The sequence below is a fragment of the Cololabis saira genome, chromosome 15 (assembly GCF_033807715.1).
Source record: "Cololabis saira isolate AMF1-May2022 chromosome 15, fColSai1.1, whole genome shotgun sequence".
NCBI lineage: Eukaryota > Metazoa > Chordata > Actinopteri > Beloniformes > Belonidae > Cololabis > Cololabis saira.
The window spans coordinates 17552956-17577099 of NC_084601.1; the positions used below are offsets into that span (position 1 = coordinate 17552956).

The 24144-nt window shown below is 42.5% G+C and overlaps 1 protein-coding gene across 1 annotated transcript in view; it reads right to left on the minus strand.

Moving 5' to 3' along the window:
• csmd2 (CUB and Sushi multiple domains 2) overlaps window positions 1-24144 on the minus strand; it is a 310777-nt gene that overhangs the window by 69497 nt on the left and 217136 nt on the right. The window contains exons 27-35 of the mRNA XM_061740995.1: window positions 16297-16499; window positions 15940-16131; window positions 12407-12545; window positions 11401-11588; window positions 8413-8607; window positions 7561-7677; window positions 5692-5805; window positions 2001-2096; window positions 1653-1856 (exon numbers count right to left, since the gene is read on the minus strand). Of these exons, the coding sequence (XP_061596979.1) occupies window positions 1653-1856; window positions 2001-2096; window positions 5692-5805; window positions 7561-7677; window positions 8413-8607; window positions 11401-11588; window positions 12407-12545; window positions 15940-16131; window positions 16297-16499 (1448 nt within the window). The remainder of the gene's footprint in view (window positions 1-1652; window positions 1857-2000; window positions 2097-5691; window positions 5806-7560; window positions 7678-8412; window positions 8608-11400; window positions 11589-12406; window positions 12546-15939; window positions 16132-16296; window positions 16500-24144) is intronic.

Sequence of the window (24144 nt, forward strand, 5' to 3'; positions counted from 1 at the left end):
CGGCGTAGGCTCTGTGTCGGTGTAACGCAGTAAGCGGTGGTCCAGACCAGAGACCATTTATTTAATAAATAGCTTGGAGAACAGATGCTGGATCATCTGTAGTTCTATAGTAAACAAAAGTCGCACGTCAGAGCAGATTTGTTGTTGTTTTGGCGCATAATGTGACGTTCGAAAACGCAAAACTCCGGTTGTGTGTGTCTACACGCATCTACATAAACGGAGTTTTCAAAAATCTTCACTTTGCCCGGAGTTTTTTTAAACCTTCGTTTATTTGCGTTTTCATGTGGATGACAGGTCAAAACGTAGGAAAATATCTCCGGTTTAGCAGATATCCGCAGATATCCGGCTACGTGTGGACGGGGTCTTAGTGTTAATATAGAACCAGGATGGATAAACAACAATACATTCTGAAGGGACATGAAAAATACGCGTTTTAAGAGAGTTAAAGGAGCATGAGGCAAGAATAAGAAATGAGACTCATTAGCGCCACGACGACCGCCGGGGTTACTGCAGCCAACAGCGAAGCCGGCACGGGAGCGCGCACGGACTCCTTACTTCTTTGCGGCTAACGCTACTCAGCACGTTAGGCTACTCCGACTCCATGGTAATCTCATGTGATTTTCAAATCAAGCTCTAAATATGACTTACAATGTTATCTTACCTGGTCAGTAGGAAATGAGCCATGTCATATGTTTTCAGTCCCAATTCAAGTTGAAGCTGCCTCCATGACTCAAACGCGTATCCAATGTTTACTCGTGCGCCTGCCCGTTTTTGCTCGTAATTTCTTTTCGACTCGCGACTTGTCTCTGATAAAGGCTTCGTTTTCTTCTTGGTAGCACTTTTTGCTGGGTCGTTTGCCGGCTGTGGAAGAATCCATGTTTACCCAAACAGAAGTTTGAATCCACCGCGCTCGTCTTCTTCCTGTATCCAAGCCGAGCGCCGTCGAGAACACTCATGCAGCGTCATTTGACGTCACATCCGCAGGACAGCGCCGGAAATTCGGGCCCAGAATTGCAGCGCATTTTGCAGCACACAGCCTGTTCAAGGCAACGGAGAGATACGCTAGAGGGCTCATTCTTTTTGGTTTGGAACGCTTCATCTGACATTATTACTAGAAAACTTAAAACATTTTTTTCATAAATCCTGCCTCATGCTCCTTTAAATTCTCGTAAGAAATATAAGGTTCTGCACTAACTACCCCACGTCTTGCACCAAAACACAATGTTTTCAGTCCACAGACAGTGACTCCAGCTTGGAATTCACATCTGGCAACAGCAGCTGCTTCAGCTGAACGCTGTGAGTGAAGACTTAGTAAATACATTACACTCATTTACATGATATCTCCATATGGGTGTGTGAGCGTGTTAATGTGCGTATTTGTGACCCGTAACAGAGCCCGCCACCTGTGTGCCGTCTCATTGTATTGCGACAGGCGATGGCTGGCAGCCTGCGTCTGTGTCAGGACAGACAGGGGTTTGGTACTCGGGCCATTGAGCGATGACTCGAAAAAGACGGAGGGAGAGATTGGAAGGAGATTGGGTGAGCGGACAAATAGGAAATTGAGACAAAATCAGCTCAGAAAATCACAACCGGGCTGGATCGCGACCTCGAGTTGCTTCTGCTTGACTGCATTTCAAGTATCGGTGTCCTACCTATACAGCTGGGAATGGAGCTGTTCCATTGTGCCAGGGCGTTGGGAACCGTTAAACACTCGACGGCGCTCGGGCCCTCCAGCACGTAACCCGGGTTGCACTCAAAGCGGATCACGGCACCAACAGCAAAGCTATTACCCATACGACGGCCGTTTCGGGGCTCAGGGACTGAACTGCACTGAGTGGCACTGGTCCGTGGGACGGCTACAGGCAGACAGAAAGACAGAATCTCACAGGTGATTGATCTTTGATTTATATGCGTTATTACATTTCACCTTTAAATGACATCCAAGTCTCATGTGACCCAGTAGGTTCAAAGAGGAATCGGGCAGCTTGCTGCACACTTACCCTGGTAGACCAGATGGAATCCTTTAGAGCTGGACTGGGTTTTGGAGGTGAACTGGATCAAAATTTGGTTGGAGGTTGCTAACGGCAACGATTCCCCTAAAATGGAAAACAGTTAAAACATCTCAGATTATGCTTAATGAACCAGATCATCCAATGACACGGAGTGACACACAACCAAAGACAGGACAGCTCAAGCCTTCGTCGTCCTGGGGAAGAAATGACACGCAGAAGGCCGCTGGAACTGTTGAACGTCAGAGGAGATTAAGAAGTGGGCTTACTCGATGTAAAAGGGAATTTACTCTATATACCTACGTACAGCCAGCGCTGACAATGACAGTGATGTGCCACCACCGGTGCATGCAAAACGATGCTTTTATTGAGATAAACTCCAATTTCTGTCATCACAGAGGACAATTCTTAACGTATACACTGACAACTAAAGCAATCCCTCCCATCAGGGAATATGAAAACATTTTCATTTGACAGGTGAACAAACACCATGTTTTCCTTGTTATTTGAGTGTAAAATGTGTTTTCCACTAAGATGTAACTGGCCATGTGAGGACCGTTCAATAAGAAGGCAGAGAACATGGACACAAGCATCATTCTGGAGGTAGTTTTCCTCGAAGACTACATATCTGAACCCCAAGCTGAATATTTCTAATCATAAATAAAACCCATAGGTAGGATGCTTCATCACTGAAATCAGTGACATGATCTCCTGCAGTCCCTCATCAGCTCATAAAATAATTACAACAAAACCCGGGGTACATCAGGCGTGGTGGAAAATCCGTTGACTGACGTAGAACATGTTACAAAGCGTGAGCATCTCTGTCTCTGCCTCTCCCCGTGAGCCGCTGACTGGTTCGCTGCAGTGAATCTCATTACTCTGTGTCTGCTTGCTGTCACACTATAGTGGGATGTAGACGATCCCGCCGTGCTTAACCCCAGAGGCAATATCTGCGTGTGTGCCGGCGAATCCATCCAGCGCGTGTGTGAGTTTGGCTCCAAATGATGGCGAGCTTTTTTTCTGCAGATGCAGAGTCCAGAGACGGCGCCAGTGGTTTCTGATGTGTCATCAGCGCGATTGTTCAAGCTTCTCTGTAGGGTCCCTGGAGCATGCTGGGCGGTTTATCAGAGGAAACCCGCTCTACATGCTGTCACGGGGACAGTGTTTCATAATATTCAGAGATATTCATCCAGGTGGACCAAAGACACGTCACGAGGAAACGTATCAACCCTTTGGCCACTTTCCAGCTGCAAAGCATTCTGCCCTTAAAGTGAATTCCTCCGCCGGCGTGTGCATCAATCGCGAGGACTGATATGATCTGGCTGGAAGTCTGATCAAAATTCAGCGGCAGTTGTCGGGCGCAGCGACTCAGAGACAGCTGTCGTGGGGAATGATGTCACAAATTAATGCTCCAGCTGTTGATTGACATCTCCAATGGGTTTTGACTTAAGAGCCCGAGCCTGGCGGAGACTACGTGAAACGGGTTTTACATTCTATGAATAAATGTTCCGAGTTGGTAAAAGCAGCATGCTGGCGGAGAAACAGACGTAGCAAAGAAACACCAGCGCTAAAAGTGGTCTAATTTAAGGGACTCCTTAGTTCCCGCAGTCTAAAAAGGCCATGAAAGCGATGATTGCCTTTTTTCTTTTTTCAAATGAGATTGAATATTTGCATTTAGATAAGCCTCCTTGATTTCTTTATTCAGTCCTGCTGAACAATCTCCCTGCATGCTGTCACCTTTTCTCATTCCCACCTTTTATTGCTCATTCTCCCGACTTTTCCTTTTCTCCGACTCTGTTTGTTACCCCAAAAAAAAAAAAAAAAAAAAAAAAAAGATCACAATTATTGTTTGTAGTTAAGTTATTAAATGGTTTGGCTCAATACACACTATGATAAAAACACTGTTTAATGTTTAATTCAGAGTTTAATGCACCAGTAATTTTCTTCTCGAGGTTAGCATAATTACTATGAAATGCCTTGAAATTGGGCTGTGATTTCCCACACCTGATAAGTAATATCCTGCACACCTCTGTGCCAGGTACGGGTCAGGACCTTTTAGTCGAGGCAAGTTCATACTAGTAACTCACTAGTGCAGTGGCACATACAGGTCTAGATGGCTCTGCATCCGTGTTTGATTAGATCTTTTAAGCTGGCCGACATGGACACCAACCACAGTAATCATCTTGTAGCAGGCTGATATAGAGAGGTGTCATGAACTAGCACATCTTTTCATCTCTCCGTAAACATAAGTCATCTGTCTTGTAGCTAACCGAGCCATTACGAATGATTACCTTTTCAGGCTCCGATACACAATACATGATGAACAAATCGCGGACATATTTGTCATCGCAGGTCCAAATCGGCTGTCTGAGAGATGCAACAACTACCGTCCCCCTGTTCCTGCGACCACAGAATGTCTGACATAATCTTCTCACGGAGCCAGAAATCCTTACGACTCCATCAACTAAGTGGCCGATTCAAGTGCAACTTGGAATGACGTATCAATGTGACCCGGCGCAGTTGCTTCAAAGTTAAAAGAAGCTTCAAGACACTAAGATAGAATAGTTGGCCTCTTCTACAGACTCATTAGCGGGAACACGTTCTCCTCCAACTCACATTTGTTTCACGATGTATTCGTTTGCGTGCTCGTGAGGCAGCCTGCATCCCCCACGCAGGGTCATAGTCTAGGACACGACAGGGCATCATCGTACACTTTGTGCACATCGTTCTTGGTGTCTTACAAAAGATAAATCAGATCCGAGTCATAAAGTAGGGGCCTGTTTGTACTAGCAGCTGATAACCTGTATTTTTACAACCTTTTCCTCCAGGTGAGGGCCACATTTTGGGTATTTTTGGTGCCATTTTGGGTCTGCATCTGCCTTTTACACCAAAGATGATAACGCTTAATATTAACATGTGTGTCCACATTTATAAACACACCTTCCACACACTTCCAGCTCTATATGCAAATATGAATATATGAAAGTAATTTAAAATGCAACATCCACAGTAAGTTTACGAATGTTTGAAGAAGAAAAAAAAAAAACACATTTAGGTACCTCAATAATAATATTTTAAATCCGGACATATTTTAGATTTGTGTGGAATACAATTACTGTAATATTTCCCCCTAAAAAACGTGTGGAATGTGATTTTAGGAAAGAAACCACGGGGATGAGAAATGAAAAATGTGTTATGTTGCAGGGAGGCAATCCTAGCAGAAGCCCAGCTGTGTGGAGGCATGACGAGTCGGGAGGCCCTGAAACACATTTGCATTTACACCGTTTAACAACAATACCAAATGTGACCCAGGCCACCTTCAAATGCAAGAAATCTGATTTGAATGTGTCCTCAGTGGCTCCTGAGTGTGTTACCACCTGTTCTAGGGGGATGTCCACTCGTGGTCACAGCAGTCAGAACACATGTTAGTATCAGGTCTGAACAACAGAGTCCATCTCAATTAACATTATTAATCAGTGCATTGTTCATTGCATTGTGATACTAACTTAGTATCACTGCAATGTGTTTTAATCATAATTTGCTACTCTACAAATGATCAAATTGCTTGTATTAGTGCCAATTGCAGAATAAGTCTGGCTACAATAATCCATTCGTCTTAGCTTTATTTGAGGTTTAATATAATGTCATCCATCAATGACTAATTGGACACGTGTGTTCGTACCTGTGTGTGATCCAGACAGCGAGCTGAGAACACGGGAGTTCTGGGTCGCGCCATCGTAGACCTCCACGATGTCGTTCAGTGCGGTCTGGAAGAAGGCAAACTGACTGAAGACCACTAAGAGAGACAGAGATTGGGGGGGAAAAATGACATAAGACTGAAATTAGCTCAAATTACTATTTGAAAGAGTCACAAAAAAAAGCTCCACGATTCATTTGAAGTGAACAAGAAAATTCATAGAGTGTAGGACCCACATTCAAAAGAATTTTATCAACACCAATTCCAGTCAAAAGGTCCTGTTTGAAGCGGTGTGAACAACACGAGTGAAAACTCATATTACAAGAGAGATCAGGAATCCTATGTAGGCTTGATGGTCTGTCCACAGATGAAAGGCTTTGCAATGACAGCCAATCTGTTGTACAATGTGCATCTAAAGCTCTACTATAGAGCTTTCATCCCCCCCCCCCCCCCCTCCCCCCTCAATACTGCTATTGCTTGAACTCCTGTCAGACCTTTCACAGTCAATCTATGTCTGGTTGACTTCTGGGTTTAAGAGAAGAATGAAGGTAGCGAAGGAGACAGGACAGAGGAGAGGGGACGAGGTCTGACCGACCGGTCTCACCCTGGCCCGCCGTTCCCTTTATTTACACATCTCCTTCATCTGCGTCTATGATATCAGAAACCCCTGTTTCTAGTGACACCCTTCCTGTCCTCTGCAACGGATACGATAACCTATCATTAATGCCGCTGGTTCGGTCTAATGAGAGGCTGCAAGAATGGAGATGAAAGCATTTGTGGCTCTGCACGACAAAGTGAGCTGCCTCGGGCTTCACTGTCATTATCCAGGAAAATGCAAATGTGGATTTTAATCATTTCTTTTTCTCTCTTCGTGCCCCCCCCCCCCCCACCACCCCTTTACTTTGACACCACCGAGGGAAAACAGGCACCGACGGGGTTGAAGAACTATGGCTGTCATTCTGGAACAGCACCGGACCCCTGACGGGCCGCTGCAGCGTCAACGTTCACAATCTTTGAACATATTCAAAGTGTGGCAAAGCTCGCCAGTGCCAAACATGCAACACGCTGCATGTTTGGACTAACTGCAAAAAGGGGATTTTTCAAGCAGACACATGATGCTGATAACTCATTAAAGAGCCACAGGGAAGAGAAAAAAGAAAAAACGAGCAGGAGATAAAAGAAGTGGAAGGCAGTCAGCCGCAGAAATGAATACTAAAACAATCCCAGGCAAGTAAGTGAAGCATGTTTTGAATCTACACCTATAAATACACTCATCTAAAAGGCGAGACGCTCCTGCACTGTTTTACTTTTGGAATAATTTGATGCTCCTGCAATATCAGATGACATATTGAAAGCAAACTGCGACCTTTGAGATGGAAATGCCAAGAAGCGGCGAAACTTCAGGAACTGTGGCTCTTTCAGATATCAGTTATTTCTGTGTGTGTGTGTGATATGACGGATACTAACTCGGGTGGATATGGGCCTTTTGATCATCGTATAGTAACTATATATAGAAAAATATCAAATAAAATGCATTCAGGACACTTCTGAACAGTTTAACGCCCAACTTGTTTTCTCCTATTAAAACAGCCACTAAGAATAGTCAGAGAGGGAGTGAAAAAACCTCAACTCTCTCTTTTTCCTTTTTTTTTTTTTTAACTACTTTCAAGGGTGAGGAATTCATATAACATGAATTTCAGCCTGTCTGAGGCATTTGAGCATAGTTCAAGTCCCATCAGAGCATTTTGAGGGGGTGCAAAGGGATTAAATTTCAACTGAACACAGTCCATCACCCAACCTTAGACACTTATCAGGAAACATAGTACAGTTCTACCCTGCGTAACCTTTGCTTACCATAATCCTTGGGCACAACTACAGAGTATAAACAGGTTCGAGATTTGCTGTAGTTTCCAGGGTAACCAGGAGACAAGACAACTCCCTCTGTGCCGGAGTACTGTCCGCCACACGGAGCTACAGAGAAACACAGGGATGAGGCGTGAAGAAACATAACAAGTATGGTGGAGTTGAAACAACAGTCTATAGTCAACAGTAAACAGAAGATATAATTTCTCCTTCATCTCTTACTCCTCCATCCACTCTGCTCCATCAACTCTAACTGACTTTCCTTGTCTGATTGGGCGTTGGATGGAAGATTTCCCTGGTGGTTGCCATGGTGAAATTGCCATGTTTTCCAACAGTCCATCTGGGTTACCCAGGATGTGATGAAAGCCAGAGTTTGCTTTCCTGGTTTAAACCCCTGAAAATCCTTCTGTGTCAGCGCAAGTCTTTGAGAGACTGCCGAATCCCCATACGTGAATCTCGTGTTTGAACAATGAAAATGTCTTCAGTCTGACACACTGTCAGAGCTAAAGTCTTTGCTGTCAGGGATCTTTTACCAGCTTTCCAGGGTTTTTTTTCTTCCCGCAACAGCGTGTTAGCCGTGTCATGGGAATATCAGAGAAGAGTCAGAGTGACGCAGATGTTTGAGGAAAGTGGGAGGGAAAAAATCCTGATTAAATTAAAGCTACACTCTCAGATCCTGGTAAAAGCCACACAGGTCTAAAAATATAACACATGTACCGTATAACTATATATATATATATATGCAAGCACAAGCTAACTGACCGTGTAGTTTTGTTTACATGTAACGAATCTGATGTGGTTTGTTCTCCTGACAACTGCCTCCAGATATATACATATGTTTACCAATGCAGATGGGTTTGGGCTTGTTCCAGCTCGGCTTGCCACCTCTCCCCATGATGCAAGTGAGCGTTGCATCTCCCTCTAGCGTGTAGCCGCTATCACAGTGGTAGGTGACAGTGGAGCCCAGCTTGAGATCGGTGCCCGCCCGCGTCCCGTTGCGCACCAGGCCAGGTTCGAAGCAGGACTCCCTAGGGTTCTCTGTGGAGAGAGGTAACACAGTGGAAAATTGCAGACAGAAGGGAGCATGGGGTATTCAATAAAAAGCTTTTTTTTTTTCCTTTTTTTTTTTTTTTTGCATCAAGCTGCAACAGCACTAGTGGAAAAGAAAATACTTTCTCTCTCAGGTTACTCCGTTCCCCATTTCCTGCGAGTCTGTGCTTTTCTGTTTCAGTAAATATATCTCAGTGACTGCCACTTTCCTCTTCAGCCCTTGACAGCGGCTTCTCATCTGTGGCCACTGCTATGCCACTTTCAATCAGACAGGCAGCTGATTGAAAGTGGCATTGGTCTGGCCGAAGGTCTGCTGACTGTACACAACCGACTCCCAGACAACGCTTCTCTGTGCAGTCAACTCCAGAAGACAATACTCATACGCAAGCCATCTTTGTCAGCCGCAAACACACACACACCTTGACAAACTTCACTCTCACACACAACTGAACCTAACCACACATCAATCCTCAGCCCTGAGGTTGGAGGAAAGATGTCTCGCCCAATTTACCGATGCATTTTTTGAGATGAAAAAAGGCTGCATACGAGAGGAGGCCTGTCAATTTGACACACTTCGCACCCTCACAACTAAAATAAACATTAAAAAAAAAGGCCCTAGGCCACTTGCTGCAGTTTTAAACAAAGTGCACTCCGTTTGTACAGCGATCTCAATATTTGATGATTTGACACACAAAGGAGAGGTGAGCGGATCAAATGTTTTCTCTTGTCAAGAACATTTTTGTCAAGCAAATCTGTGCCTGACAAAAAGAATAAACTTTCTCGACATTAACCAGCCAAATAGTTTCCAGTGAATTTCAATATGGAGCAGTTGAAATGATTGTTTAAGCGCTATAGAAAGCGTAGAGAGTCACTGAGATGCCATCAGACAGTAAACATGATAGCTACTAAAGCTGTTGTGAATGAATCTAAGAAGTGGCGGTGTTAATAACACAGCAAGGTTATAGCTTTTATTTACTGCCGGCAGAACTTGGACAGAGAGAAACACTGCTCTTCTCTCGTGTAAATTGCCATGAGATGGTGTTAACGGCTGCTATCTTGGAGAAATAAAATATACCTATTTGCCATCTTAGTTAAAAATAAATGCAACATCTCTCCACTTCTTCTATGAGTTAAGGTTCATCATGACTTCTTCTCCCCCGGTGCACAGTGAAACAAGTGTCCTCCGTGCTTTAAATGTGAACAAACCACACGGTGTATTGGCTCTTAAGACCCGAACCATCCCTCCCCTCCAACCGGGGGTGTCAGGATTGCTTCTGGATATGAGGAAGTTAAAAGAAGGTCAGTTTCAGCCGACCTCGCCCCAAGACCACCATGGGTGTGACACAGGGAAACGGGCATCATCTGTTTGGAATGTAAATAGAAATTCAATGTGATGTGACAGTAAGTGATAATAAGCCTAGCTACAACTTGGTAAATGCATTTGATGAAGTTGGACAGATGTTGCGTATGATGGCATATGTTGTCTTGGGTTTTTTTGTGAATGCACTTGCACGCGTGTCACTCAAATATGGCTCAGGGAAGTTTTTAGTCCACATATTTCCCCGAGGAGCCCAGTGAAGCACTGGCAGAAACAGACTAGTAGAGAGACTGACAGCAGCTCAGGAATATTAGATCAGGCAATTTTTTACCAAACACGGGCTTGGCCAACTCCTCCACTAGCTCCTGCCACACCAAACAGACCCAGACTTACAGCCAAACACGCCTTTCTGCCAGGTTGGTTTTTTTTCCCTCGCTCAGACTGAAGCAGTAATTTATGTATTATTTGGTTATGGTTCATTAGTGTGGAGAATTGGAAGTGGGGGAGAAGGAGTGTTTCTGAGTCGCACACTGGGTCCATCTGCTCTACCAGATTGGCTGTACAGTATCACACACTGCAGTGAATATTGCTGGGATTTAGTCTCACTTAAAGACCGCTCCCCTACACGTATGTACTATTTGCAAATGAATTACAGTGTTATATCAGACATTCTTAGATCCGCTTCAATTTCTTGAAGAGATGAAATCCCATCTGGACACCAGCTGAGTCGTAGAGAGCGCAGGGTCGATCCGAAATCGGTTGGATGACTGATACTTTAAACAGCTCTAACTGAGGCTCTCTGAAGCAAAGCCCTCAACAAAGATACTCAGAGTTCAACATAAGTGCATTCGTCGGGTTTAACAAACAGGCAACGAGATGCAACAGGATGAAAGACAAATACAGAAATCACACGTCTTGTGATCTCTTTAAACAAGCCGGAGCTCTTTCAAGGTCACCCGCGATCACGTTGCACCATGTGAGCAGTAATAACATCCTTATGTGGGCACATAAATTTGGGTCCTCCGAGCAATATGCTGCAGTCAGCTGAGAGACAACAAAAATGCCGTTGACTCTAAATTATCAGACGCCTTTTGAGCAGCTGCACTGATCAAAAAGAGCTTAAGTATGCATGCTGCCAGCTTCTCATTTTCATAATTCTTTGTGTTACTACGCCATGAGAAATCAATGATGACACCACTGCAGACCGCGACACAGCCAGGAGGTTATTGGTCAGGATGCTGCAGCCAGGACCACACTGAAGCTTTGTTTTCTTGACTAATCTCACCATGTTCGGACGAATTAAAAGTAAAAGATAAAAATGTTCCAGGGTCGCATAGCGGCAGAGTGCACATCCATACTCCTTCATCAGATGAAGGATCTTATGAATCTTAAGATGCTGAAGGAACAGAAAAAAAGAACAACCCCAGCCCAACGCGATGAAGCTTCCAACCACAAGCGCGTACCTGTGTACTGAAGTACAAATCCGTTGCTGCTGAGGGAAGCGTCGCTGCGAAAAGCCAGGAATAGTGTGTTGGAGCTGCTCTCGATGCGATCCGGAACATCTGTGCCGTAGAAACTGCCCAACAATGGGCTAAGGGAGTCTGGACCATCGTAGATATGCAAGAAGTCATAACTGGGCTCTAAGCTGAACCTGGTTAAAGACAGTCACAATAAAGAAGGGAAAAGGTCAACAGATCAACAGATCCTTGCAACTCCTATTAGGGCTGGGCGATATGGACCAAAAGTCATATCTCAATATTTCTTAGCTGAATGGCAATACTCGATATATATATCGATATTTTTTCTGTGACATAATTGGGGTTTCCCCCAAAGCATTATAGCATAGCATCTCTGTTAGCTTCATTTTTTTCTGAGGCAAACCCTTAAAAAAACAGTCAGTTTTAATACAAAGCCTCATGCCAAATGTCACACAGGTTCCTTTATTAACAGAGGTCTGCACAATATCAAAATGTATAAAACAAATGAAATAAAAATAAACTGCCTGCATATATAGAATAAAAATGCTTCTTGAATAAAATAAAACAAATATCCCTTTCCTGCATAACAATTAAATTAAAATACACTGTGCAATTAATACAATGTAGACAGTAACAGGCAGACTTTTCCACTGAGGTTGACAGTTGTGCAAATAACAAAACATTTGTGTAAATCTCAAATAAAACATTCAAGTCAATTCATCACAAAATAAGCTATATCAAAATCATAAAAAAAAAAAGCTATATCGATATAAATGATATTGTCTCGTACCATATCGCGTTTGAAAATATATGGATATATATTAAAATCCCGATATATCGCCCAGCCCTAACTCCTATGACTCCATAATAGTCAAGTTTACTGGTCTTTATCCTATGACGTAAAATCCTACATGTCAATCAAATAATACGTTGCTCAGTAATGCAGCAACTTTACATCTACATGGTCAAGTTCCTTTTGATGTCATCTTACTGGTTGAAGCTGAGGGAGATGACATAGTCCTGTGTGACAGTCACCGTCCAGTCACACTCTCTTCCATGGGGGTAAGGCTCAGGGTAGTCTGGAGACAGGATCAGCCCACTCGGACCGGTCAGATTCCCACCGCACGGCGCTGGGAACAATGAGAAAGCCAAAGTTACTTCACACTAGGAATGGGCGATATTTTACCGTTCACGATATACCGCCAAAAAAACTCCCCACGGTAAGAAATTGGCATCTCGCGGTAAAAACGATAAAGGAAGGAAGATGAAAGAAAGAAAGAAAGAAATGAGCCAGAAAGAAAGAAAGAAAGAAATGAGCCAGAAAGAAAGAAAGAAAGAAATGAGCCAGAAAGAAAGAAAGAAAGAAATGAGTCAGAAAGAAAGAAAGAAAGAAATGAGTCAGAAAGAAAGAAAGAAAGAAAGAAAGAAAGAAAGAAAGAAATGAGCCAGAAAGAAAGAAAGAAAGAAAGAAAGAAAGAAAGAAAGAAAGAAAGAAAGAAAGAAAGAAAGAAAGAAAGAAAGAAAGAAAGAAAGAAAGAAAGAAAGAAAGAAAGAAAGAAAGAAAGAAAGAAAGAAAGAAAGAAAGAAAGAAAGAAAGAAAGAAAGAAAGAAAGAAAGAAAGAAAGAAAGAAAGAAAGAAAGAAATGATGATGAGATAGGTTTATAGTTACAAAGGTGGAGTTGAATTAGCATTTTTTTATCGTCATTTTTATCGTTATCGGGATAAATGCCAGAAATTATCGTGATAAATTTTTTAGTCCATACCGCCCATCCCTACTTCACACCCAATACATCACAAAAATATCAGTCTAATTAGAGACAGGAGTCCTTTCATTGATTTTCCTGAGGTCTGGGAAAGACAGGCCTGTGACATGCTTCGATCAACATACCACAGTCATACACAGTATGGCGCAGACATTTACCAACTATCAGTTTTTATGATTTTGCCTTCGTACATCTATGATTTTGAAATAAAACGGTCAACATGTAATCTACGTGTAAACTTCTTACAAAACAATGACTTTTACCATTTAGTAACTACAATCCTTTCGATTTTCTTTCAAGGACTGGAGTATTTGGGTGACTGACTGAAAATAAATGAACTGGCGGCTCCTCCTTTACTTCACAGACGGATCAAGTAGATAAAAGATCTGGAGTTGATATCAGATATTGAGTTGTTATTTGGCAGCTGTTTAACTGGAGCCGCTAATATCAAGTCCAATGAGATCGCGATACAAGTGAAAAAGGTCATCTTTGGCCGAATCAGAAGATAAATCGATAGGAGAGGCAGGAGGAACATTAGGTGTGGCCAAATGAACAGTTTCAGACGTGAGTGAAAAGAGAACAAGCCGGCGAGCTCAAGTACATCACAAGGCCTTGAACCGCACAAACGTAGTTGAAAGAGGAGTCAGATGAATCTCTGCCAAAAAACATCTTAAAAAAAACTAAACGCCGCTGATCTGCAGTTAAATGTTCTGGAAAGGGAAGGAAAGGAACATGTGATGTAAAACATGAAAACACGCCACACTATGTGCCAAAACATGATGGAAGCACGATGACATCATGGGCAGGTTTAGCTGCCGGTGGAATGGGCTTCGCTGATGAAGCGGCCGCTGACAGAAGTACCGAGATCTATTCTGAGGAGCCCGGGGCAAACTGACAAGATGGAGCTCCACAGTGCAGATGGATAATAACCAGACTTTTTTAAAGGGAAGACATGTAATATATTTTAAAGGCAAAGGAAGTAGGTTCATCTCAACTGAACAGAGAATGCTTTCCAGTTACTTACGACAATACCGAAGGCAGGAAGAACCACAAACAAGCACCAACTGAGCTTGGCCCCAGTGAAGGACAAAGCTCATTTGGTGTTGCCCATGGGCTCCGGACTTAAAACTGGTATTGACACCAAAGGGTTCTAAGTGAAGTATTACAATGATGGTTATGTTTACAGTTATGTCACGTATAGGGGTACTTGGCTTTAAATGGCTGTAATCCTAATGAGTTAATGCCTTTAGTGCATACACTGCCTTGTAAACCCTTTTTTACAGTTCTGTTTGCTGCAACCAGTTTTAGATGAAGTCAGTGACTCAACCCTCCTCAAGCCTCCTCCTCCATCCGTCATGACAAGGCAAAGCAAGGCAAGGCAAGTTTACTTTTATGGCACAATTCAACAACAAGGTGATTCAAACTGCTTTACAAAGACATTAAACATAAATAAAAAGCATGATTTAAAATTTTAACAAAAAAGAACAATTGATAAAAATCTGATAAAATCAGAAGTTAAAATATGATCAAGTTTCTAAACAAGTTTAAAAGTACCCATGCAGATTTAGAGCTTTAATCCAATGCAGCTGAGAACAGGTGAGTCTTCCACCTGGACTTAAATACACTGTAGTGTTTCAGCTGATCTGAGGCTTTCTGGAAGTTTGTTCCAGTCAAGTGGAGCATATAAGCTGAATGCAGCTTCTCCATGTCTGGATCTGACTCTGGGAACTGATAAAAAAACAGATCCAGATGACCTGAGGGATCTGGAAGGTTCATAGTGGGTCAGAAGGTTACTGATATATTCTGGTCCTGGACCATTCAGAGCTTTATAGACCAGCATCAGAATTTTAAAGTCTGTCCTCAAAGGGACAGACTGTAGAAAGTGTAAAGACCTCTGAAATCAGCATAACGACTACTGTGTCTGAGGAACAGTAAATGCTAAATGGTGTGGTGATAAGAGATGGAGAAGCTGGATAATTCTCTTATCTGGGGCTTTGTCATACAATCATGCAACTCTCTGTGGTGTATTTCAGCCAGCGCTGCCCAAAACAAAGAGATACAATTCTATTATATGCTGACCATCATTTGCTTTCCAAATGCTAAACCTCCCTGTTCATATAATGCCTTAATAAATGATCACATTAGGCAATAAAACTGAAAGTATATCACAAAGTGGCGAAAGCGAATGGGCTACAAAGCTACAGATGAATTAAGGAAATTAAAGAATTCTCAGAGTGATTTTTGTTAAACTTTAACTGTTGTTTCTAATCCTCAACTGTATTATATGTGCGGCTACTCCCCAGGAAATTATATCAACAGACCGTGTTAAACGAGACATGCCTACAAACACTCACACCCCTCATCCAAACCTGTAAGTTTCTGGAAACTGTTAAAGCCCCTCATGGAAAAAATAATTTAATTAAGCCAACACTGATCAAGCAAGGCTGCTAATTACAAGGTCATAACTTCCACTCTTAATTACTTTTACTTGTTAGGTAGAACAGGTCTAATTATGCTGATTATTCCTCCACTGTTACTCTATGACGCCTCACATCAAAATGATTGATTGTGATCAACTGGTTTCCTTCACCTGATGCATTTTCAAGAACCTGAGTCTTATTACTTCGTGGTAATCTCAGTGTTTTTTTAAAACAATCTGAACGAGGCAAAAGAGAAGTCTGAGGCAAACACAACTCAAGCGTACGTTGCATGATTAAGACGCTCATCCATTATGTAGATATACGAGTGACACGGGAGTACCTGTGCACGTAGGAGGGTCTGGCTGCCAGAAGAAGCGGCCATTGATCTCGGTGCAGGTGATCCTGTTGGCTCCCTGTCGGATGTAGCCCGGATCGCACTGGAACGCAACATGGTCTCCAGGCTCCCTGCTGTCACCACTGCGAGTGCCATTAGTCGGCATGCCTGGGTCATTGCAGGAGGTTGCAGTGGAGACTGCGGGAACGGAAAAGGGCTTGATCAGTGATGCGGCATGGGAAAAGCTGAGTGAAAATACCACGAACAGTGGATGTCGTCAGGAGTGCTATATTCCCTCCCGTCTGGTTCTGCGCATCCAACATCGCCACCTCCTTCAATCCCTTTCAAATGCTTCCTCCTCACCTGAAAACTGGATAGCAAAGCCTTGCTTGCTGGTGAAGAAGTCTGTGGTGAACTGCAGAGTGACCGTGTTGAATGTGCTGTGGACATCTGGGGGCACTGCTGAGCCACTCAGCTCCCTGAGCAGAACCCCTCCGTCCTGCGGACCATCCCAGATCCGGAGCAAATCGTGAACCTCTTCCGTGTGGAACACCAGGAAATGCAGACTGTTGAAAGGCCAAGAAAGGACACTTTTGAGACAAATAGACGCATGACACCATCTGTGATAAGCCTACAGTTAAGGGTTGCACAGAAAAACAGATCGTTTTTTTTTTTTGATTGATCCAATTTCTTGGCTGATTCCAATTTATATTTTTCCTAAAGTTGCATACAACTAACTCATAAATGCATTTACTTTTGTTCACAAAGCAGAAATTCTTGTCTTGCAGGTTTTAAATTACCATGTTAAATTACTAACATTAGCTAGAAGGATAGAAGAAATAGTCAATGGTGTAAAGTCTGCTGAAGCCTTCATTTTTACAAATGTTTGGATCCAAATGTATCTTTAGTTTGTTTACCAAAAGAAAAAGTATAATTGTAACATAATAGTTTTTCTATCAGGATTTCTAAAATGCAATCAAAACAGTTAATGACTTAAACTGATTTAATCTATGCATGCAGGTTATATGATTAAGAATATAACACTGGATGGAAGAGAATATAAAAGAAGATAAAAGAAGAAAAACAGTAACAATTGAAATCCCATTTTAAGGTAAATCATAGGCACCACAACCAAAACATCCACTGAAAGCTCCTCAATGTCGCTAAAGCAGATACATCAGGCGTAGCACTTTATACGCTCAGTCTAGACATCAGAAAGATGATGCTGTCAAAGCATCTTCCCTTCGCTTCAGCTCAGACAGCTGCCAACACGCCGGTGGTCTGCTGAATGTGAAATGTAGCGTCTGTCTGTCTGTCTGTCTGTCTGTCTGTCTGTCTGTCTGTCTGTCTGTCTGCGTGCAGCGGTTCGTGTTACGCGGATCAGGTAAAATGCTGCAGCTTCATACTGAAATATTGCTATAAGTATGTTTAGTAGATGGAAAAGTGGTATTTAAAGTGAGCAACTGAAAGAATGTTTGAACGTACTTCACAGAAATACAAAGCGATCCAGGAAGCAGACAAATTATTAAAAAAAAAAAAAAAAAAAAGGTTTATGTTTCTTATAACTTATTTTATTTACGGTTGATGCATAAAGGAAAAGCATTTACTAAATGGTTCATACATTTATTACGTATTACAAGAGGAAATGGACAAAAAAAAAGCTAAAATAATATGTACTTAAAAATGAAAAATGTCCTCTAATGTTGACCTCAATGCTTTATTAGAATAATTTATGATCATAAATGTATTTTACAGAACTAGTTCTTGAGATTAAAACTGCTAAACTTCTGTTTTAATTCAGTGAAACAATTTATTGAAAATGTCATTCATGTTTTAGTCATTTCAGTTTAACAATACGTTCAATAGTATGCATAGCTAGTGCTGTCAAGCGATTAAAAAACTGAGCGATTAATTACTTAAGATCTGTAATGAATGAATCTAATTAATCGCTTTTTTAATTTCACCTAAACATTGCTGAGAAAAGCCCTCAACTTGAGGTGTTTATTTTCCTTTAAATTCATTACATTATTGTGGCAGATCAAAAGATTGATATATAACAACAAAAAGTACTTTATAAAGTAATTTATTTATTTTTTTAACAGATTGAACACATGCAGTCCTGGCTATTTACATCCGCTTGGCAGAAATTCGCCAGCATCTCGGTCGCAGACGAGCGCATGCGCGCGGTGCTCTCCTCGAGTGTAGTTAGGGGAAGAGCGTTGCCGTGGCAACATCGTTGCTGTTAACGTTAGCTGCGGCTGCGCTCTCTACCGGGTGCTTACGTTTAAGTGGCTAAACTTCAGCTGCTTCGGTGGTCAGCAAAGTCCTTTCCACAAAGACATATCAACCTACCTTTATCAATGGTGCCGTCGGGGCGTTTTAGAAATGTAAATTCCTCATTCACTTGACCGACAACTTTCACATGCTCCTCCATTTTCACTTCTCTTCTCCACTACTCCCCCCCGCCCCCACCTGTCCAGCTACAACGAGAGTCTACCAGCGTAGTTAACCACGCCCACACACAGGGACAGCCAATCAGCGTCCACTTCAAGGTGGGACAGACCGTTGTTTTCCAGCCACAACTCAAGCCAGAGACGTTCAATAAACTCTGTATAGAAGAGTATCCTTGCTCAAGCACAAAAAGCCCACCGCACAAAAGAAAAAGTAAAATTAGAGATTAAAAAATAGATTAAGCGATTAAAAAAACATAACGCACTAAATATGCCTATAACTAATTAATCGCAATTAACGTGCTAATTTGACACCCGTATGTATAACAATACCCAACTGACTCCAAACAGCTGTGTTTATTTTGCTGTTTTTAACCTCAGAGATTTGGAAAACACAAATGCCACCAGTAATTAGGTTCACAAAAACTTTGGAAATGTCTTGAGCTGAATGGTCAACTCTGCCCTCGTCACCCCCCCAAAACACACATGCAAAGGAGGAATAGGAAGCCCCCGAATCATCTACATAATCGCTGAACTCCTGAGATGTGTAATGCGTGAAGAGGAGCCTGTGGCTACAATGCACTCCACAGGTTTTGCATACATGCACCGAAAGGGGTTTCTAAAGGTTATGCTGCAAGACAAGTCCTGAGATAACCGCCCACATCAGGGAAAACACACACATTAACAGAAACATGCACATATACAATCATATGATAATCTACTGCTTACTAAAAAGCAGCACTGGTGAACCTAAGGTTCATTTCTTTTAGAACTGGTTAAACATTACATTTTACTCATTGCACACATTTTTCTGCTTGCATTTCTTTTTGGCAAAAATCAGTGATGTATACACTAATACACTGCGACACACAGAGCAGTCAACATTTAAGCCTAGTATTAACGTGAATAAAAAATGTACTTTTTAAAAATAACAACGTGCTTTAACATTACTCTTATATTTTGACTGTTCTAGGCCGTGAGAAGGATGTTTGTTGTCAAATTTGAATCAGAGAGCCAACATCTGCGTCTTCTTCTGTGGCACGGGTTATCCAACCACGACTTTAAAATCTAGTAAGAGTTAGAGAAGACAGATTCCTTTAGTTTCAACCGACAGCATCTTGATCAATGAAAACTGTTAAAGCAGTTTAAAACCTAGCAGTCAGGCAGGCAAGAAACCATTCATCATTTACTGATGATCAGCACCTCAGAAACACAGCTGACCACAGAGAAATCCAGCATTTTAGAGTACAAATATCACATTTGACGTGCCAAGCCTTTAACTCTGATGACAGGTACTTTCTGCTTATCTATCGAAAAGTAACTGATCAAAATCTAAACAACAGAAACGGTTTCAGTATCATCCCAAGCTAACTGAAAACTGCATAAAAACCTGACTATATGATATAGTGAGACATGACAAATGTAATCTTATTCCTGTAGTAGTCACATTGGTAACCTGCTAATCTCACCACCCTGACAATTCTCTCACAGGTCGCATTTGAAGGGCTACCTTCCCAATATGCAAGTGCCTGAGGTTGTCAGATGTTATGCAAATATAGTTATGAAACCCCCCGGTATTATGATCCTTTTCATGCTCCACCTCCCAATACTTTCGACAAGACATACAGCGATGTTTCACCGACTTTGCATGAATTAAACAAAAATAGAGCTACTTGTATGTGTATGTGTGCAGTTTCTTGACTACGAATCTGTGCCCGTATATGTACTTGTGCGCAACCCAAGACAGTACTGCGAGTGAGCAGGAAGATGGTTCGGGGGATTTGCATGAGCAATGCTGGACTGGAGCAGCAGCCACGTGCCGGGTCCACGCTCGTGTGCTGATGGGTCTCATGTTCTCAACGCGAGCCTCAGAACTGCCAGGGAACTGAATGGGATCGTGGAGGTTGAAACCTAGTGGGTTCAAAGGAAGGAAGAAAGGTAGGTGGAAAGGAAGAGATATGATGAAAATAGGAAAGGGTGAAGGGCTTGCTGAAAAAAGACAATGATGGCAGGAGGACAAGAGGTTGATGGAGAGCAGAAAAAGGCTCAGCAGGGATCTGCGCGGAGCAGTCGCGTAGATAGATGGATGTGGGTTGTATGTTAGGATAATTGGTTCCTTTTATACAGCGTCTATAAAGCACATCTCTCTTTGTCACTTTGAGAAAGGCTGCAGGCTGGAATGGGTGGATGGCGCAAAAAGGCAAAGATGATAAAAGGACGAGAGTTCTACAGGAGGGTAAAAGGAAGCGCGGTGATGCTGCCATGCAGAAAACATCCCCGTCTTAATCTTTCTTGTGTAATATATAAATCAGTCCTTCCTCCTTTCCTCCTGTTTTCCTGGCTTTATATGTGCGTGTAAAAGTACACGCTTTCCAAATGTGTCATGACATTTACAAGACTTTCACTTCGTAGTAAACGTTCAGTAAATGCTCATCCAGGGGAGTACTGAGGCGCTCCCAGGTCAGCCTCGAGACATGACCTGTCCTGCGTGTCCCGGGTCTGCCTCGGGGCCTCCGCCTGAAACAGCTCCCCATGGAGTGGAGGTATCCTCACCAGATGCCCCGGCCATCTCACCCGCTGGTTTGGGCTTGTTCAAGTGAAGTCGTCTAGCTACAGCAATTTTTCTGTCCGCCATTAGCAAAAAACAGACAAAAAGAAGTTCCATCTCCCGGAGCAGTTGGACAGTTGCTTTCGGATCTATTTAAAATTGCTTATCATACTATTACATACATTGAGAACAATAAAATAAGCTAACATAGCTACATAGCAGTGGCAAGGAAGATGCTCAAGACAGTAATGACAGGGGAACAAATGAGTGACTCAAGAAGAGACCAAACTAAAGTAAATCTTTGACAGCTTGGGAAACGTAACTTTATCTCCACCGACTACAGAGGGACCCAAAGTGATAAAAAGGTGCGGTTCCCCTGCTTTAACATAAATAATTGAGGCGTAAGGTGGATGGGTTGGGTATACAAGAGAGATTCATAAAACGACAGATTGAGGGAAGTATTGCTACTTTTCTTTTTTCCTACTCAGGAAAAGGAAATGTTGGTCTCTGCATGCAGTTAATGTTTTGAGGGATCACAGGAAACCATGTTTTTAAGTATACGGCTGAGGGCTCTCCTTTACACTTGGTCCCTTCTTAACAAGATAAAATATCTCTCAATCAAGTGTCAGGGGAAACGCCGTGAGAAGATGAGATAGCAAAGAGAAGGATGGAAGAGATTTCCAAGGTCTCGTTTGATTCCGCTTTAGCTATTTTGTATTCATGTGATAAATAGAGGAGGAAATTGAGAGCGCTGAGACTCCCTCGCATGAATACAAACCACTGTAGGTACAATCGCAATAAATTAGTAAGTATTTGGTGGTATGTGTAGATGTGTGTGACATGAGGGGGAACGGACATGCAGACGAAACACAGTTTCGCAAGTGCCTGAGTTTTAAAACTAATTGAGACCGTGTGTGAAAATGTCACGCTGAGAGCGCGCCTCATCAGAAGAGTCGATGTGGACCAGAGGGATCATTTACCAGAACATCCATTCACCGAGCTTTCAAATACACCAACTGATACACCTGTGTTATCTCCACTCCTGAACTAAACTGCGGCCATAACAATCTTTGTCAAGTTCATGTTCACATACACTCTGAGGGCAAATGATACAATATACAAGACAATAATGGCACAAGAAAGAGGGAAAACCTGCAAAATGAAAGGTCAGTGAGATAACAAAATGGTTAAGTTACATGATCACACAAGTCTGTATATCCAAGCATCTTCATTTAAAGCAGCATATAGGACCTATTCCACTCCGGAGTTAAAATGTATAGCTCGGTGGATCCCCCTAGAGGCGTGGATGTTGGGTTACTTTCACAATAATGTCCAAGATTTACTCTTGATTTCTGCTTCCATTATGACTTTCCTGAGTCTCTTATGGCGCTTTTCCACAAGTACCTAGTCAGCCCGACTCGACACGCCTTGCCTCGTCTCGACTCAACTTGCCCTTGTTTCTTTTCCATACCCAGATCAGAAGTAGCCTGGGTTGGAGCGAAGCTGCTGTGACGTATTCGATTGTGCGACACAGCTTGCACCAAACCGAGTGGAGGCGAGTCGAGTCCGGCTGAGTAGGTACTAGTGGAAAAGCGCCGTTAGTGGCCTCTGCCATGATGTCCTGTCGCTCTGTGAGCCAGTTTCATCGTTGTGTATGTGTGACAGTACTTTCTACCCAGTTATCACAAGAAACAACTGGGATGGAAGCCCAGACTTACTTTGCCTGGTTTTTGTTGATAGCAGTGATGGGAGACCAAGAGACCTAGTAAAAATGTCCTAATAGTGTGACATATGACTTAACCTAAGTTGTTAAATACCAACTTATTGTTTCATATTTCAGTATGCCACAGTATGTGGTCCCAATCTCCTTTTTTTTTTTTTTTTACTTGTCTGGCAATGACCACTAAAAGTTACAGCAGCAAAATGTCTCAATGCCTCCCCCATCCTCTCTGTTCAGCTGATCTTGTATCATCTCTTTCTGCCTCGTGCCTATCTTCTCCCCTCTATGAATAACCCGTCACAGATCAACCGTGGGCTTTCTAGATCCTCGCTGTAACACAGCCCGAACTCTCACATGAACTCGGTACACAGTGTGACGTGTGCCAGCTTCAGATGCAGCAGTTCATATGGAAGGAATCCCTGAGCTAATGCATTGCAAATTCACCGTAATTATGCAGTGCATGCATAGGATCAAAGGAACGAATATGGAGAATACCTAGCAGAGGAATGCCAGGGACACCGGGTTAGCGAAGGCACTAATGAACTTAAACTACCAATCGTGAGGGAATAAGGAACCTCAGATGTTTCAAGCTCAGGAAGAGCAGGAACGTTGAAATAAAACCCTGCAGTCACAACACAGAGCTGTGTGATATGACTCAATACGGAAAGGCAAAGTGCGCAATGGCGTATACAGACTAAAATTATAAGGAAATGTTTTAGTAGTTTTAGCATTGCTCTAGCAAAAGGGATGTAAATCAAAGAGCGACCAAAATTGAACTACTGCATAAAAAGACCCTGGAAAAAAAAAACAGGAAATGAGGATGGCTGCAATTAAAGACTTAGGTTTCCAAACATATCCGGCTGTCCGCAGGTCATAGAGTTATTGACAGCGTGAGTTCCTGTGCTGACATCGAAGGTTAAGCATATCTAAATTGGGCTTTGCAAACACTGCATGACCTTCTGTCTGTATCTTTGGAGAAATCCTCGCTAACAACAGTCCAGCAGGCCAAACTAACTAACTTCAACATATCGACCTAACAGCAGGGACACATATTTGTAGACAGCGTGTGATTCCTCAATTATTAATTTGATGTGGATGTAAATCTTCCAGTAGAGAGGGATAAAGTGTCGGTTTACATGGGCCCACATCAGAGGAAAAAAAAAAAAAAATGCAAAAAATGTATCAGTCGTGAGCGTACAAGGTTCTTTTATGATGAGCACATGCTCATCCATGAAAAGTCAATTTTATGAGAAGAGATTATAGCCCTCCCATTTCAAACATCTACTGTGTTGTCATGTATTCTTGAATTTAAAACGTACCCTCCCTGTACAGTACAGTCAAATGAGTAGATTCAGTCCCCCAGGCAGGTGAATAAACACAGATAATACTCTGAATACATCCACTTCACTTATGGCCACCAATTTCTGTGCCCAATGGGAGCTAGAAAAGTGGAAGTTATCATAAGTATACTTGCACAGTCGTTCCGGACAGTG